The 18,218-nt window shown below is 50.5% G+C and overlaps 1 protein-coding gene across 2 annotated transcripts; it reads left to right on the top strand.

The window, feature by feature from the left end:
• On the top strand, positions 1–17,661 carry LOC147583689 (cytochrome P450 4F6-like). Of its 2 annotated transcripts, none has more exons than XM_086698779.1 (13): positions 1–154; positions 514–706; positions 5,461–5,605; positions 7,192–7,245; positions 7,340–7,467; positions 8,958–9,079; positions 9,785–10,055; positions 10,386–10,452; positions 10,642–10,771; positions 16,034–16,167; positions 16,248–16,312; positions 16,497–16,579; positions 16,954–17,661. In XM_086698779.1, exons 2-13 carry the CDS (start codon positions 515–517, stop codon positions 17,129–17,131), a joined length of 1,569 nt encoding a protein of 522 aa, XP_086554905.1. In that variant the 5' UTR covers positions 1–154; position 514; the 3' UTR covers positions 17,132–17,661. The 2 variants fall into 2 exon arrangements, with proteins under 2 accessions (XP_086554905.1, XP_086554904.1); XM_086698778.1 differs by having other exon boundaries at positions 45–247.
• The last annotated feature ends 557 nt before the right edge of the window (positions 17,662–18,218 follow it).

Below are 18,218 nucleotides of genomic sequence, written 5' to 3'. Positions count from 1 at the left end.
GCCACTGCCAGGTGGGGAGGAGGTAAGCAGGCAGGCAGGGATTGGCTGGTTTAGCCTGGCCACTGCCAGTGTCCCCTAGGTCAGGCGCCAGGGACAAAGACTTTCCAAGAGGAGGGGAGAGGAGGCTGTGTGGATAAGCTGCCCTGGTCTGAAGGTACCTGGCTGGGGGTCTTGATCCTGGGTAGTGAAGGATGCTGCCCAAGGGTGGGGTGGCTCCAGAGAGCCGCTGGGAGCAGAGTGGCTACTGGTGGGTGGTTAGCTATCTCTCACTCTCTGTCTTTGTCTCCCTCTCACTCACTCTGCCTCTCCCTCTGGAATTGTCTAGGTCCTCCTCCCCTCTCTGAATCACTGTTTGCCCAGTGCTGAGCACTCACTATCCCTACCCCTGTCTGTCCATGCCCCTCCCATCACGGTGTGGGGGAGGGGCTCTCCCTCTGTTCCTGAAGAGTCCAGAGAGCTCACCCTTGGGCCCATTTCCTCGGCCTCAGCAAAATCTGTCCCCTCTGCCTCCAGGATGCTGAGCCTGTCCTGGCTGGGACTTGGGCAGGTGGCAGCCTCCCCATGGCTGCTCCTGCTGCTGGTGGGGGCCTCCTGGCTCTTGGCCCGCGTCCTGGCCTGGAGCTACAGCTTCTATGACACCTGCTGCCGCCTCCGGTGTTTCCCACAGCCCCCGAAGCAGAGCTGGTTTTGGGGTCACCTGGGACTGGTGAGTGTGGGTGGCAGGACGGGCCTGGGGCATCGGGGTGGAGGCACTTTCCCAAGGGTGGGGAACAGGGACCTGGGGTGGGGCTGGGGTCTGGGACAGCAGAGGAGGGCTGCAAAGAGCCAAGTTCCCCGGTGTCCCCACAATCTTGCCAGGGGCCACCGTGCAGGGTCCGCTCCCTGCCTGGCCCATGTTTGCTGGCCTCAGGCAAACACATCGCATCTGTGGGGTTTGGCTTCCCCACAGGAATCAGTTCTGACCTCTGCTCCCCTCTCCCGCCATGGGGTGCTGCTGGGCTGGAGGAGAGGGGTGGGCTGTGCGCCCTTTTCTTCTGCCTCCTTTTTGTGATCTTGCCTTTCACTCCCAAGATACATCAACGAGCCCCATTGCCCAACTGGGATAAAAGTTGACCACTTCCCCTTTCTGAAGGAATCACCCTGGCCTTGACCTTCGTGACCAAACCTATTTCATTCAGTGTCTGCATCTCGGCAGCCCGTCTTCACCCACTCCTGCCTGGTTCCCACCCCTGTCATGTTTCCAGGACATGACCATGACCTCATCACCCCCCGGAAGCAATCTGGTCCTGCTGACCACCGCAGCTGCCCAGAACTTCCTTGTCTTCTGGGTTCTCGCACACCACCCAGCCCCGTCTCCACTTGGCTCTTCCTCACCCCACCTTTCCATGCGGGGAGCCTTCAGGGTCCTAACCCACCCGTCCTCTTCTCTGGCTCCCCAGGCCATTGCCTCACCTGGGGGGGCTCTGACTCCCAAGGGGGCCATCAACTCCCACCACAAATGAATTATAAGCTTCCACCTCTCCCGCCTCCCCTGTGGTCCTTTCTGTCTTTAACCCAGGAGAGGTTTTTCTGAAATTTCACTTCTGTTAACACCACTACTCAGCTGAAAACCATTCTGTAAGACTGATCATCATTCTAGAGAGAGACCACGTGTTGCCTGGCCAGGCTCTGCTGCCCTCCTGGCCCCGTGCACACCCTGGACCCTCCAAGCTCCTGCTTTCTCTCCTCCACGAGCCAAACCCTTCCTACCTCAGGCCCTTTGCTTGTGCTGCTCCTTTGCCTGGAAGGGCTTCCCTTCCTGCAGCCACTGGGTCGATCCCTCCTTTTCTGGTTGCATTTTCAGCTCAGGTGTAATTTCTACGAGCCTCCCTTGACATCCCCCCCTGGACCTTGACCTCTGACTTGGTCCTGCTCACACTCAAACAGTTAATTGTCCAGTTATTTGTTTATTATCTCTCTTTTTCTCTCTCTCACTAGACAGTGGCACTGGGTATAGATTGGTATCTATAATGCCCAGCTCAGGAGCTGACATACAGTTGGCACTTAATAACTGTTTGATAATGTCATGGTGGAGGCCTTGTTCTAGGTTTGGATGAACTTACCATCACCTCCCTTGGTCATCCAATGCCAAAGGGACAGGGGCCAGCTCCACCCCTGCCCTCCTATAAACCAGCTCATTACACAACAGGATGTCCTAAGCTTGTCCTGAATGTTACCTGATATTCTGGGTGTTGGCAATTTCTCAGCAAGTTATGGAGGTAGCAGGAATGTTATAAAATTACAGTTCCTACACCTCCTATGAGGGCTTGGCCATGGAGGCTGGTCTTGGTCACTCTTCACTCAGCTGTGTGACCTCAGCTGAGTCACTCTCCCTCTCTGGGTCAATCTCCTCAAATGCCTCAGAGTTCTTAGGGAGCAGGGAACAGTCACAAAAGTGAAAATGACTTGTATTCACCTGTCTGGAGCACCTGGAAGTATTTGTCAGGCCAGGATGGGGCTTCCTGTGGGATTGGAGAAGATGCGTCACTGGGAGGCAAGCCCCCCTGCTTCTCCTTTTGGGAGACGCAGCCTGGGTTTCCTCATTTGTAAAAGGCACGGCTGATGGGGGAGTCCATAGGTTCAGGGGATAGGTTCATAGGTAGTCCATAGGTTCATAGGTAGAGGTAGATAGACAGGTACATAGACAGACAGACAGACAGACAGATGGGATGCACCATGCCAGCTGGTGGGCAGAAGAGGACGTAGGTGGGAGCTGCCCTCCTGACTGATGGGCAGAGCTCACACCTGTGTCCTGGGGTCTGTCAGAGCTGGAAGGTCTGCACACCTTCACCATCTGGGGAGCGGGGGTGGGGGGGAGCTGTGTGGACTGGCCAGGACATGACAGGACATGGGAACGAGCCCCAGTACAAAACGTGAGGCCACCCTGCTGTTCCTGTGGGCACCTCCCTGAGGTTGGAACGACTCCCAGGAGAAGAAAGATCTGACTTCTCAAGCCAAGGTCGGCCTCTCTAGGGGCAGAGAGCGTGTCTTCTCCCTGTGTCCTGGGAGGGACCCTTGCGACATGGAGAGTCTTCCGGGATCCCTCTGTCCCCATGGGAAGGAGCATGAAGAAACAGAGATCCCCTCCGTCTATGCAGAGTCTGGACACACTAACCACGGCAGAGGTTGCAGGGGAACTTGCCGTGGCTCCTTCTGCGGAGGTGATGGCCCCTGTCTTGCTTGTAGGTCCACCTCACAGAGCAGGGCTTGAGGGTCTTAATTCAGCTGGTGGCTGCCTACTCGCAGGGTTTATGATCTGCTTGGGCTCCCATCATTTCTTGCCACCGTGGCATTGCCTGCTCTGTCATCATGCCACAGGTACCCATCTGGAATATGTGGCCATGGGCACTGTGGCAGCATCTGAGGGCCACATACCCCTCCCTGCCAGGCTTCTGTGAGGTCCCTGTGGATTCCAAGGTCCTTTCTGCTCTTGGGCGACTTTGGTCATTGCTTTCTTCTGGACACTGCTTCAGGAGTGTCCTTGGGGAGGCTCAGTCCCAGGTATTGTCTTGGGGGAACCCCAATCTTGGGCATGTAGAGCTAGAGACACCCTCAATCCTGTGTGGTCAGAGTGGGTCTGACGGAGAGACAGGGGTAAGAGGAACTCAGAGGGGAAGCAAGGCATCTGCTGTTTGGGTAGGCTGGGAGCCTTCTTAGAGAAGGAGTTGTTGGAAGGGGGTCTGGTCTGATGGGTAGGTATTTTTTTTTATTTTTTTAAAATGTTTTATTTATTTCTGAGACAGAGAGAGACAGAGCATGAGGGGAGGGGCAGAGAGAGAGGGAGACACAGAATCAGAAGCAGGCTCTAGGCTCTGAGCTGTCGGCACAGAGCCCGATGAGGGGCTCGAACTCACAGACTGCCAGATCATGGCCTGAGCCAAAGTCGGATGCTCAACCGACTGAGCCACCCAGGTGCCCTGGGTAGGAATTTTTTAAGAAAAGAAGAGAAAGTATATACTGTGGAGAGGAATAGCCCACTCAAAGTCCTGGAGGGGACAGAGCAAACACCTGTTTTTCTTTTTTTTTTAAATTTTTTTTCAATGTTTAGTTATTTTTGGGACAGAGAGAGACAGAGCATGAACGGGGGAGGGGCAGAGTGAGAGGGAGACACAGAATCGGAAACAGGCTCCAGGCTCTGAGCCATCAGCCCAGAGCCTGACGCGGGGCTCGAACTCACGGACCGTGAGATCGTGACCTGGCTGAAGTCGGACGCTTAACCGACTGCGCCACCCAGGCGCCCAACACCTGTTTTCTTAAAGTTTATTTATTTATTTTGAGAGAGAGAGAGAGAGAGAGAGAACACGCATGAGTGGGGGAGGGGCAGAGGGAGAGAGTGGGAGAGAGAATCCCAAGCAGGCTCCACATGTCAGTACAGCTCTTGAATTCACGAACCGTGAGATCATGACCCATGCCAAAAATAGAGTCAGATGCTTAACCAACTGAGCCACCCCACTGCCTTGCGAGCACCAGGGTTTTGAGCAACCATGAGTTGAGTGCATAAAGAGCAATGCTGGTGAGAGGCAGGGAGAAGGTGGAGGGGCCAGCAGAGCCAGCGGGGCTGCAGGACTGTGTAGGGGCAGGGGGTTTATTCTTAGGGTTCTGGGGAGCCATGGAGGGTGTGCAGGTTAGGAGACACAGACATGGGGAGTGGGAGAGATGGAGAGAGAAATAGGGGTGAAGAAAGAGAGAGATACAGAGAAAAAGTGAGGGAGTCAGGACATACAGAGAATGTAAAAGAAACATACACAAACACATATCATCTATCATCTACCCATCCATCTCTCATCTCTTTCCTTTCTCTCTTCATCCATCCACCCATGCATGCATGCATGCATGCATCCATACGTCTGTCCATCCATCCACCCATCCATCCAAGCGTCCATCCATCCATGCATCTATGCATCCATCCATCCATCTGTCTGTCCATGCATGCATGCATCCATCTATCCTTCCATCCATCCATGCATCCATCTATCTGTCTGTCTGTCCATCTGTCCATGCATCCATACAACCATCTTCCCATTTATCTGTCATCCCTCTTCTCTCTCTCTCTCTCTCTCTCTCTCTGTATCTATCTCTCTATCATCTCTCTATCTCTATCTATCTCTCTATCTCTATCTATCTATCTATCTATCATCTATCTATCATCATCATGTAGCTCTCCATCATCTAGCTATTATCATCTGGATGTCTATCACCTACCTAAAGAAACATATGAAGATTGTAAGAGTGAAGGGAGAGGGAGACACACATAGATAGACACACAAAAAGAGACAAACAGACCAACAAAGTTAAGCTGACTTAGTGAGATGAAGAGGTGTAGACTAATAATGCAGGCAGAAGGGGGGATGCAGTGGGAAGTTGTAAGCTTCTGGGGCTGCTGCCTGACCTGGTCTTCCTCCTCCACCCTGCCACCCCCAGGTAAAGAACAATGAAGAAGGCTTGAGGTTCATGGAGAGTCTGAGCTACAGCTTCCGTGATGTTCACCTGTGGTGGATGGGGCCCTTCTACCCACTTCTGCGGTTCGTCCACCCCAAGTTTGTTGCCCCCCTGCTCCAGGCCCCAGGTATCTCTCCCAGGAGCACCCGACCCAGCCACTCCCTTGTCCCTGTTCCCAGTTCTTCGCACCTCTGGACAGACCAGGTTGAGCAGGGAAGTGGGTAGTATTGGTGGAGACCTGCCATTAACCTGCTGGGTGACCCTGGCAGGTCCCTGGCTCTCTCTGGTTCCCAGTAATTTTCAGTTTTGAGTGGTGGAAATTCAGCAATGTTGGTCTAAGAGAAGAAAGGGAATCTATTGACTGAAAAGCTGAAGGAATGTTGTCTTCAGGCGTGGTTGGATCCAGTCTTCAAACAGTGCCATTGGGAATCTGTCTTTCTCTTGTAGTTCTGTGTTCCTTGGTGACAGCTTCACTCTCATGCTGACAAAGATGAGTCTAAGAAGCTCAACCCCAATGAAAACGTGAGCTCATTCTCTGAAGACCCAGAAATAGTTGCAGGATTCTCTTAAATTGGCCTGGCTTGGGTCACAGGGACCAATTCTTCCTCTAGTCATGGCAACTTGATTGTTAAGGGTTAGGGTCATATGTTCAGCTCTGGAACGGAGGATGGAGTGGCATGGCCACCCTCCCTAGCTACTTGGACTGAAGGAGGAAGAGGAGCGAGGTGTTGGTTCCAGAAGGGGATGGACAGGCAGATACCACAGATGTCCATTCACTGGCATCTCTGCTAGGGGGGCATTCCTTGGGTGAGGAAACGGAGGCTCAAGGGGGCTTAATAACTTCTCAAGGTCACATAGCATGCTGAAGGCTTTCTCTTACTTCTGTGTGTTCTTGGCTGCCCTAACTGCCTCTGGTAGGAGGGACCTTTAGTTGGAAGGGGATTTGGGGTAGGGAGATGGCCAGAGTGTTGTGGGGAGCTGGTCTAGAGGCACGAGGGAGCAGTGGCAGCTCTTTGTGGTGGGTGGAGCTCAGCATCTGAGGGTGGCAACACTGTTTGGTCTCTTAAGGACAGAGGAGCCCCTGAGCCTAAGCACTTAATGATAACTATGGGATAGAAGAGAATCCTGAGAAAGGCTAGGTCACACCTGGGCCATGTCTGGGACATTAGTGGGACCATATTTAAGTCCTGCCAGGGACCGTCTATGAGACACACTGAGGTCGTGTCAGATTGTCCTTGGCTCCATTCAGAGGATGCTGTATGAGGCCAGTGTGTGTTACGCATGTTGTTTCGTGTCAGGGCACGTTACCATGTGTTGGGGCCATGTCAGAAGTCCCAGGAGATGTCAGAGGGTTCTGGGACAGGTGCAATGTCCTAGGTCCCTTTAAAGCATTTTGTGGAGTGCTGATTTGTGCTTGGGTGTTTTGAACATGTCGGACCGGCAAGGAGCCATATCAAGGCATGTTGGGTGTGTTGTGCCTTATTTTCGGGAGCATCTAAGTACCTAGGGGTAGGTCCATGGGCTCTGCCTTTGCTCTGCTCTGTGCTGCAGCCTGGTCTTGTCCCCCTTCACCTCCCCACTCTGCACTATACAGTTCCCACTATGGAGGTTGGAGGGAGTATGCATTCCCCTGGCTTGGATCCTCCACCCCCCAACCCAAAGCCCATCGCTGCCTCTTCTCTATGGCCCCTGATGATCTGTCTCTCCTGCCAGCCACCATCGTGCCCAAGGATAAGTTTTTCTACAGCTTTCTGAGGCCCTGGCTGGGTGAGTAACTGTTAAGTGAAGGAGGTTGGGGACAACCTTGGGGTCTCAGGGGAAAGCACTGCCCTTGCCTACTCCTCGTGGCTGCCTCTACTAGGGGATGGGCTCCTGCTGACTGCTGGTGACAAGTGGAGCCACCACCGTCGTTTGCTGACACCTGCCTTCCACTTTGAAATCTTGAAATCCTATGTGAAGATTTTCAACAAAAGTGCAGACATCATGCATGTGAGTTGAAACCCACTGGAGCCTTGGGAAAGGCTTCCCAAGGCCTTGGGAAAGGTTTTCCTGGCTGGAACCTTGGGAAAAGGGGAGTGGCCTGGAGTCCTGGCTTTGCTAAATGACTTTCGGGCCATTCTATTTCTTCTCCAAGCATCAGTTTCCCCATGTGTCAAATGAGGATTATAAGCCCTTCTTAAAGGGTGGTCAAGATGATGTAATGGAATCATGGTCCTGGCACATTGTAGGTGCTCGGAAGGTGTTAGCTTCTAATCTGCCTCACTGAAACTCTGTGAAACTTGAAACACTAATGATGAGGATTGTATAGTAGCTCTTTCTTCACTGAACTGCACCTTAAAACTCATGAGGTTGAAAGGATTTGTGTTTTATTGCTCGCAAGATGATGAGTCCGGAGAATAGTTCTTATTTTGGCTGGAATCACTCAGGTGTCTGTGGCCATGGCTGGGTTTGGGAGACAGCTCTGCTTTTCCAGGCTCAGCTCTGCCACACATTTGGGGCTTGGCTAATGGTTGGCTAGTCTAGGATGGCCTTGGTGGGACAACCAGACTCCCGCATTTGTCCCTCATCTTCCAGTAGGCTAGCCTAGGCTTGATCGCATGGTAGACCCTGGGCTCCAAGAGAACAAGCAGAAACATGCAGTACCTCTTGAAGCCTAGTTTCAGAACAGGCAACCGGGACCTCCACCTTCTTCTGTTGGTGGAAGCAAGTCCCACATCCAGCTCCAATTCAAGAGCTGGAGAAAGAGGTTTTACCTCCTAATGGAAGATCTGCCAAACCTCATTGCAAAGGGTGAAGGTAGAGGGAGGGATGAGGAAATGGAGACATTTTTGCAACAGTCGCCTACCTCTATGATAATGACGAAGATGAGGGTGAGAGCTAATGGTTACTTAGCTCTTGGTGTATATCAGGAACCATGAGAACATGACCTGAGCCCAAGTTGGACACGTAACCGACTGAGCCTCCCCACTGCCCCTCATGCACCAGTTCTATTGCACACGTTGTCTTATCTAATTTCCACAACCATATAAGGTAGAGATGATGATTATTGTCTCACTACAGGTGATGAAACTGAGGCTCAGAGAGGTTAGGGAGCATGCTCCCATTCACACAGCTAGCAAGTGAGCTAATAAATGGAGTTGGGATTCCAACCCGGTTTGTCTGACAACAGAGCAAGTCATCTTAACTGTTACTGAAGCTTTGACAGGTGGAGTCCAGAGGGCAGCAGTGAGTTGACCAAGGGCACACAGGGGTGTAGGAAGCAGAGCCAGGATTTGCACTGAGGTCTCCTGACCCCCAGCCATTGGGTCTTAATAGTAAGAGTTTCTATTCCCACCCAAGCCTGGTCCTCCCTGGAGATGGGTGCCTGGGGTGGAGGACCAGGAGCCTGGGTTTTTGGGAGTCCATCCTGGTGATTGGGACTGAGGGGGAGCTCAGGGGAGGTAGGTCCCAGCCCCAGATGTGCCCCTTTCTCTGTCCAGGCCAAGTGGAAGCGCCTAGTCTCAGCGGGCAGCACCCGACTGGACATGTTTGAGCACATCAGCCTCATGACCCTGGACAGTCTGCAGAAATGTGTCTTCAGTTTTGACAGCAATTGCCAGGAGTGAGTGCTTGCTCAGGACCTGGGAACATGAACCGTAGACCCAAGGGAGTCGGTGGAGAAGGGAGGGTGGCCAGGGTGATCAGATGGGACTTCCTGGAGGAGATGGATCAGAGTGAGACAAAGAAGGACAAGGAAGGGAAAGAGAAAGGTAAGGTTTCAGGTAAGCAAAAATGCTTGATAAAGGCCAACAGGACTAGGATGAATAAAGCATGTGCCACCTTGGGAATGAGATTGGAGGGTTGGCAGGGGGGCTAATCTTAAGGATATTGAAACGTGAAGCAAAGGGCTCTGAGCTTTATCCTGAGGTTCCAGAGATGGAAGGTGGAAAGTGTTTGAGTAGATGAAGGTCATGGTCAGAGCTGTTCTTGGACATCGGACTCGAGAGAGGACCAACTGTCACATAGACACAGAATCTGAGGAGGAGGCAGCTTGAATGTGGTGGCGAAAATGGGGCAGATTTGGAGGAAAGTAAGGAGGAATGGGCAGGGGCAGATACTGTGTAGGACAGAAGAGAGATGAGTGTGATACCCAAGGTCTTCCCAGGGTCTGGGCCATGATTCCATTGACAGAGATGGCAGGTGGAGAGAGAAGCATGCCTGAAGGACACTCTGTTTTGTAGGGACATGTTTCTGAGGTTCTGGTTGGAAGGCACTCCTAGGGCCTCACGTGGGTTAAGGAGCTGTTCTCTATGGCCTGACCCTTCAGGAGCCCCAGTGAATATATTGCTGCCATCTTGGAGCTCAGTGCCCTTGTGGTGAAACGGCAGAGGCAGATCTTCCTGCACCCGGACTTGCTGTACTACCTCACCCCTGATGGGCGGCGCTTCCGCAGGGCTTGTGACCTGGTGCACAACTTCACAGATGCCATCATCCAGGAGAGGCGCTGCTCCCTCATTACTGAGGGCTCCCATGACTTCCTCAAGGCCAAGGCTAAGGCCAAGACTTTGGACTTCATTGATGTGCTCCTGCTGGCCAAGGTGGGCTTCCCTGGGATCAGAATTCAAGAGTTAGAATGGACCTTGACTTCAAAAGTCAGATGGGAGAACTTGGACTTGACCCAGCGGGTACTGAGGAGCCATGGCAGGTGCTTGAGGAAGGGAGAGACAGGTCAGGGATAAGTTTTAGACGTGACTTTGTAGAAGGCTGCTTGGGAGAAGAAAGCTGGAGACAGGGAAACCTGCGGGATAGGGCTCTAGAGATGATGAGGGACGAATCCTGCTTTGATGATGGAGCCTGAGGGACTGTTTCAGGTGAGACTCAGGTGCCCTCGAGCTGGTGTGATTCAGGAGGTCGTGCCCTTTCTGCAGGATGAAGACGGGAAGGAACTGTCCCATGAGGATATCCGAGCTGAAGCTGACACCTTCATGTTTGGGGGTAAGCATCCCAGTGTGGGACTGCAGGGGGTAGGAGTCTGTCCAATCCCAGGGACTTGGCAGGTGGGCCCTGGACCACCCCATCCCACCCCATCTTCCCAATCCTCCCTGAGGGCCCTAATGAAGGGCGCTGTCCACCCTCTGGTGCTGAACAAGCCCAGAGACCCAAGCCTGTCTGGCTGCCTCTCAGGCCATGACACCACGGCCAGTGGTCTCTCCTGGGTCCTGTACAACCTTGCGAAACACCCAGAATATCAGGAGCGCTGTCGGCAGGAGGTGCAGGAGCTCCTGAGGGACCGTGAGCCTAAAGAGATTGAATGGTGAGTGCAGGTCCTCATGTCCTGTTCTGGAACCCTTCTCATTGGCTCTGCTCCCCTGCTAGGGAAGGGGAAAGAACTTTTGTTGATTGTGTCATTGTTGCTTAGAGAGACTAGGAGCAGAACCCAGAGGCAAGGGTATGGTACCCAGCCTGGAGAGCAGGGGAAAGCAGGCTTATGCAACAGAAAGATTGGAGTGTCCACATGTATTGCCCTGCTTGCTTGCTATGTGACTTGAATAAAACCAATTCCCTTTTCTGAGTACCACTTTTCTCCTCTGTAAATGGGGGCGGGACAGGTCAGGGAATGTCTCCTCCAAGGGCTGCTTGGAGAACCGTGACAATGTGTGTAGAACAGATGCCATCCAGCGTGTGTTGAGTAAATGAACTTCTCTCCCTTGCTTTTCTGCCTGAAGTTGCACATTTCCGCTAAAGACCCCTGGTGTTAATTTTTTCTCTTATATCTAATTCTCACCTACTATCTATTCCAGGGATTCACAAGTGGTCCTTGAGGGTAAAAAAGTTACTCATTGCTTGGTTCAGTAAACATGTCTACCCTGCCGGCCCTTGTCAACTCCATGTCCAGTCCCATTTAAGTCCTACTTGGTCAAGGCTGGATCATGGAGGAAAGAAGGGGGTGAGGCTGGGGAGCAAAGAAGCAAATATGAATTCAGCCCTCTGGGAATGGGTAGTGGACAGTGCTCCAGGCCTTACGGACAGTTTGGGCAAAGGCCCTGATGGAGGAATGCAGAGGTGGGCCTGACGTGTTTGGGAGGAAGTAAACGTGGCTGGATCCTTGTGAAATTTACAGTGTGAAGCATCTGCGAGGCTCCCAGTGAGGCTGGAGCTGGTAGTTGGTAATGGAAGCCCTTCTTGGTCTGCTTTGGAAACCACGTGAAGATTTTCCAAAGGTGTTAGTTCAAGTCTGGGAAGCCAATATTGGATAAAAGATAAAAGTGTTCAGGGATACTGCTCTCAGGGAGGGAGTCTCACATTGGGCAGAAGTGATCAGAAAGTAGGGGCCCACCATGCTCTCTCAGTGGCTGGGACCTGCCCAAGAGAGTGTGGCCTTGGCTTGAATGCTGCTGCACAGCCCAGAGGCCCTCTAACTGGAGGCTGTCAGCCGACTGCACTCCTTGGAGCTGGACATCAAGTTCTTTCTTGAAGGGAGATTCGTGACTAATATAGGAAGGCAGTGGGGAGCCATGGGAGATGTTTGAGCAGTGGAGAGACAAGTCAGATATTCGAATTAAACATATCTGCAAACTGGAGGAGATGAGGTGGAGCCTGGGGGTCCCAGGGAGATTTGGGGTCAAGGGCTGAAGAATGGGGAAGAGATGTTGGATTGAACACTTCAGTCCTTCAATTTCAAGGACTTCAAGGTAGTGCCTTCAACTTCAAGGCTGGGCTCAGTACAGCAGTTGTGTGAAGGGGAGAAGTGTTTTTGTGTGTCTCTCAACTTCAAACAGTGCACTTGGTAACACTTCAAATGGTGGGAAATGCTTTACAATGGATATAATAAGCCTTTGTCTTTTTTCAATCTCGGGTTTATTGAGATATAGTTGACATAAAATACTGTGTATACAACACAAGGTATACACCACGAGGGTTTGATATACGTATATATTGCAAAAGGAGCACAGGGTTAAATACTTTCCTTACCTCACACAAGCCTCTGCCTTATCCAGCACCCCAATCCCATCCCCACCTTTGATGATCTCTGGTGTGCTTCCAGTGATCATCTCTGCCCACACCCATGTGCCCACAGTCTCTCTCATTTTGCGCCTAGTCTTTTCTCTCCACAGCTGAGAGAAAACACAGAGCATTCAGGCATGCACACTGACAATATAACTTCAAGATCTTTTCCTTTCCCCTCCAGATGTAAGTTTTGGGAAATTAATTTTGAATTACAAAATCCATAATGGGAAGAAGTCCTTTTTTTTCTTCTCCTTGCACAAAATGCAACACTACAGAGAAGGTTAGGTCCACCTTTGTTGCTGTCCCCCCAAGCCTAATCAATCCCCTGTCGCCTGAGGGGTCTCCAGGGACATCAATTTGTCATATGTCCTTTCAGACTTTTCAGAAGGTCTTGTAGCTATGTATTTCTATAGTTATAATGGTTTTAATAGAAACACACACACATTTGGTTACTTGTTCTTTTCTCTTTTCTCTCAACAGTTGCTTTAGACTCCTCTCTAATTGTAAATCGCACACTTTATTCAGCTCACCCCTCTGTTGGGGACGTTTATGTGATGATTTGCAGTTATGACAGATATTGCTGAATTGCCTTTCAGCACCTCTGTACCGATTTACCCTGCAGTGCTTGATAGGACTAGTGATCTGTATTTCCTCCTTTTGATAACTGTGTAGTATTCCATCAGATGGATGTACCATAATTACGTAAACATTCCCCTGCCGAGGGTCATTTGTATAGTTTGGAGCCTTATGCCGTAATAAACATGATGTAGCAAACATCCATGTACACACTGATTTTTGCTCCCATGTGAGGATGTCTCTCCAGAACACATTTCTGGGTGTGGAATTGCTGAATCAAAGACCATTTGAGTTTTCACAATGTAATCGCTCTTGACAAATCCACTCCTCTAGACAGATTTTGAGAGTGACAATTTTCTCGCATCTTTGCTGACAGTGTGCATAATGAAATTCTAAAACTCTTGCCAGTCTGGTAGGTGAATAGAATACTTCATTATCCTAATGAATATCACTTTAAGAATGGGTAAAACTGAGCACGATTTTCACATTTTTATGAACCATGCATATTTCTTTTTCTGTGAAGCTTCAATTTGCATAATTTGCCCTTTTTACTTTGAGTTTTTTCTGTTTTTCATTTTAAAATTGATTTGTGAGGACTCTTTACATATAAAGAAAATTAGTTCCTTTTCTGTTATGCAAAAATTCTTTCCTGGATTGACTTTTGACTTTATTTTAGTTTTTGTTCATTTATTTGGAGTCACGTTTATTAACTTTTTTTTATAGCTTCTGCTTTTTTTTTTTTTTTTTAATGCTTGGAAAGGCCCTTCCCATTCTAATGCTAAACTGTAACACTTGTTCGTTTTCTTGTAATGGATTTATTTATTAAAAATATTTTGTTTATGGGACACCTGGGTGGCTCAGTTGGTTGGACGTCCGACTCTTGATTTTGGCTCAGGTCATGATCTCGTGATTCATGAATTTGAGCCCCACCTTGGGCTCTGTGCTGACAGCTCAGAGCCTAGAGCCTGCTTCGGATTCCCTGTCTCCCTCTCCCTCTCTGCCCCTTCCCTGCTCATGCTGTCTCTCTCACTCAAAAAATAAATAAACATTAAAACAAATTTAAAAATTCACAGATCTGTGTTATATCACAGATCTGCTGCTGGTTCTTATCTTTCTCAGAAACATAACACTATGACTTTGTCAGACATCCGTGGTTCTATGGACATTTAGATTGTTGCTTTGGACTGTCGTATGGAAAGTTCCTCTCTAGTCCCTTGGACCTAAATATCCAGAAGGTTTCCATCTAATGACCTCAATGAACCCCTTGGTGTTCATGTCTTTATCTACCTGTCTGAGAATGTCTCCAGGTTCTATGCTGAGAGCCAACTTGCTGGGTCATGAAACACACATCGCCTTTCCTTGACCATGCCGATGCCTTGCAGAGTGGTGGCTCCTGTCCATACCTTTACTGTCAGTGCGTGGGGTCCCCCCACCCCGGTGCCTCAGCCAGGCTTTACCATCACCCACCTTGTTAATTCTCACCTCGAATACATATGAGGTAACATCCCATTGCTATATAATTTCCATTCTGGTAATCGGCGACTTGGAGCATCTCTTCAAGTTTTATTTAGTTATTTCTTTTCAATGGTTATTTATTTAGTTTTGAGAGAGAGCACAAGCAGGGGAGGGGCAGAGAGAGAGGGAGAGAGGGAGACACAGAATCCAAAGCAGGCTCCAGGCTCCGAGCTCTCAGCACAGAGCCCGACGCGGGGCTTGAACTCATGGACCTCGAGATCATGATGTAAACCGAAGTCATATGCTCAACGGACTGAGCCACCCAGGCGCCCCATCTCTTCATGTTTTAAATCTCTGAGTTTGAGCTCCCATGAATTTCTAGATCATGTCCTTTGTCTACTCTTTTGAGTCGCCTGCCATTTCTCTTGTTGATTGGTAGGAATTCCTTGTCTATTCAAGATATTCTTCTAGATCCATATATTTATTGCAACTATCTTCTGTGAATCTCTCATCTGAATGTTAATTTGGTGCATTGAATGGAGTGTTTTGTTAAACAGAAATCCTTAATTCTGTGAATATGTTTTCTTTTCTTTTCTCTTCTGTTCTCTTCTTTCTTTCTTTCTTTCATTTCCTTTCTTTTTGTCTTCTGGTTTATGTTTTGGGGTTTTAAGAATTCTTTCCTACTCATAGGTAACAGAAGTGTCTTCTATATTACATCTTCTTTAAACTTATTTCTTTACCTTTCACGTGTAAGAGAAGACCCCATCTTATATGTAGAGTGCATGATGCTTCAGTTCTTTTGGAGTGTGTGTTGGTGCGACTGTGGGGGTGTCTATGTCTGTGTCTGAACCATCCCTTGTCTGGGGGTGGTGGGGCCTCCTTTACCAGATGCTACGTTTTCACCTATTCACCTACTTGTCTCTGTGCTCTCTATCTTGTTCTGTGGGTCTGTTTTCCTGTTCTTGCAACAGTGGTTTGCTGCCTTTTAATTTAATTTAATTTAATTTAATTTAATTTAATTTAATTTTTTAATTATCACCATACGTTTGTAATGGGTCTTAATATCAGGTGAATGGATTCTCTTTTTTGGTCTTTTAAATCGACATACATTTTGAACTTTAAGTTTTTCAAACTGAATAAGATTGCTAAGCTCCAAAAACACCAACTAGATTTTAATTGGATGCATTGGATGCATTAATTAACTTAGAAAGAATCCACACCATTATATTAGGTATTCCACCTAGGAGGGTGCCTTTTATTTGTTGAAATAACCTGGTAAGTCCAGCAAAGAGATTTTTTTCCTTTTTAAATAAATTGTATAACTTTAGACTTTCTAACTTTTAAAGGTACTGTGTGAATGTTGGGCTTTGTTCAGAAATACTTAAAAAAATTTTTTTTTTAATATTTATTTTTGAGAGAGAGAGAGAGAGAACAGGGAGGGGCAGAGAGAGAGAGGGAGACACAGAATCCGGGGAGCAGCTGGAGGTCTGCGGGAGTGTGATTCGATCCCTGGCTAATCGTTGGGGGGCTTCCTTAGGGACGACCTGGCCCAGTTGCCTTTCCTGACCATGTGCATCAAGGAGAGTCTGCGGTTGCACCCCCCGGTCGCAGCCATCTCCCGCTGCTGTACCCAGGATGTCGTGCTCCCAGATGGCCGGGTCATCCCCAAAGGTGCCCACAAGACCAGGGGGAGGAGCCTCGCGGGCAGGAAGAGGTGAAACACTTCCTGACTGGCCCCTCCCCTCCCACAGGTGTTATCTGCCTCCTTAGTATTTTCGGGATCCACCACAACCCATCCGTGTGGCCAGACCCTGAGGTGCTGCCTCCCCCTCCCTCCCCTCCACCCACCCTCATGCTTGGCCACTTCCCTAGCGGGGCCTAAGGGAGGGCTCAGGGTTCTGACCTGGCAAATCGCTCCCTCCATGAAACGCACACCTGTGTCTCCAAAGCCGCTGTCCTGGGAAACCCCATCCAACAGTCCCGCCTCTCTCTGCCCCCAGGTATACAGTCCTTTCCGCTTTGACCCAGAAAACATCAAGGAAAGGTCTTCCCTGGCTTTTATTCCCTTCTCCGCGGGACCCAGGTGAGGTGGGGATGAGGTGGTGAGGGCAGGGGCCTGGGCCTGAGATCCCAGACGTGGCTGTGGGGGCGGGAAAGGGGGTGTTGAGGATGGTTCTCCTTCTCTCCCCTCCTCCAGAGGTTGGGGGTAAAGGCCTGGGCAGTGGGGGGTGGCTGGGTCCAAGGAGGGCTCCGCGGTGCGCTCAGAGCCCCTTCCCTCTGTCTGGGAGCTCAGGGCTGGGATCTGAGCCAAGCTCAGGGACCCCCATATGGGGGTCCCGGGCACGGTTAGTCCCCTCCGGTATCCCTGCGGGCGGGGCTGGCGGTCCCGGGCCAGGTTCGGGGCGCGACGGGACCTGCTGGGGTCCCTGGCGAGTGAGTTCCCACTGCCGCCCGCAGGAACTGCATCGGGCAGACGTTCGCACTGACCGAGATAAAGGTGGTCCTGGCGCTCACGCTGCTGCGCTTTCGGGTCCTGCCCGACAAGGAGGAGCCCCGCAGGAAGCCGGAGCTCATCCTGCGCGCCGAGGGCGGGCTTTGGCTGCGGGTGGAGCCGCTGAGCGCGGGCCCCCAGTGACCCGCCAGCTCCCCCCGGCTTGGGATCCACCCCGTCCCTACACACGCCCCCTGGCGGATTCCCAGGACTAGAACTGTGTGGTCTCTTCTGCCGGGGCGCCACTGACAGCCAGCAGGGGGCGCGCGGGACCTGCGGGAACGCAGTGGGAGGGGGAGGACGAGGGGTGGGGTGGAGGGGAGGCTGGTGTGTGAGCGCAAGACCCTGGCAGCCATTCCAGCTGACCATGGTCCCCCCCTCCCCCCGCCATGCTGATTGCGGGTTCTCCCACAGCCCAATAAGGGCTTTTATCCTGTAGGCAATTGGGTGCCATGGAAGGTGTTTGAGTAGGAGAGGGACCACCGTTAGAGACTGACTGAAGGGCATGTTTGAAGCTCAGGGTCACAGTGGAGAACCCATAGTGCCACTACTCTCTGGCCACTCTGACCTCTGTTCCTATCTAATATACCCAAACTTTTCTTACCCCAGAATCCGTCACTATGTTTCCATGGTCACTATGTTCACTGAAACAAACATAGATGCGCTCTCCTGTGTGTCTGATCATTGCAATCATTGTATCCGTTATGTGGTCTGTTGTTTTTGCTAGTTTTCACTGGTAGGGTTAGTGGTCGCGTGTGCCTGCTTATCTTTGCTTGAGTATCCATTATCATATTTGAAATAACATGTGTAGAACTTGGGAGAAGGTAGCTTTCTCTAGGAGGCATTCTTCGAGCCTTGCTGGTCAAGGATGATGTTAAATGGAATTCAAGGCTTGTGGTGCCAAGATCACTAAGGCAGTTTAAATTCCAGCAGAGGTCACACTTGCAGTCCCCTCTGCCGGTGTCTTCTCCCCCTGAGCAGTGTAGCTCCTGGAGGCTTCCAGCTATGTAAGGAGGATCTTCTTACAACTTTTCTTTCCCATGTCACTCTAGGCTTTGATTTTTTCTCCCCTGGCCGTGAGGCCGTGAAAACAGTTTCACACTTCCCTGACTCGCTCCAGCGCAAAAGTATAATTCATGCTCCTTAACTCCAGGTTTCTTTTTTCTTTTCTTTTTTTTAATGTTTATTTATTTTTGACAGAGAGAGAGAGAGAGAGAGAGAGAGAGAGCAT

The sequence above is a fragment of the Puma concolor genome, chromosome A2 (assembly GCF_028749965.1).
Source record: "Puma concolor isolate L17-30 chromosome A2, mPumCon1.1.hap2, whole genome shotgun sequence".
NCBI lineage: Eukaryota > Metazoa > Chordata > Mammalia > Carnivora > Felidae > Puma > Puma concolor.
This window is presented reverse-complemented; position numbering and strand designations above follow the sequence as displayed.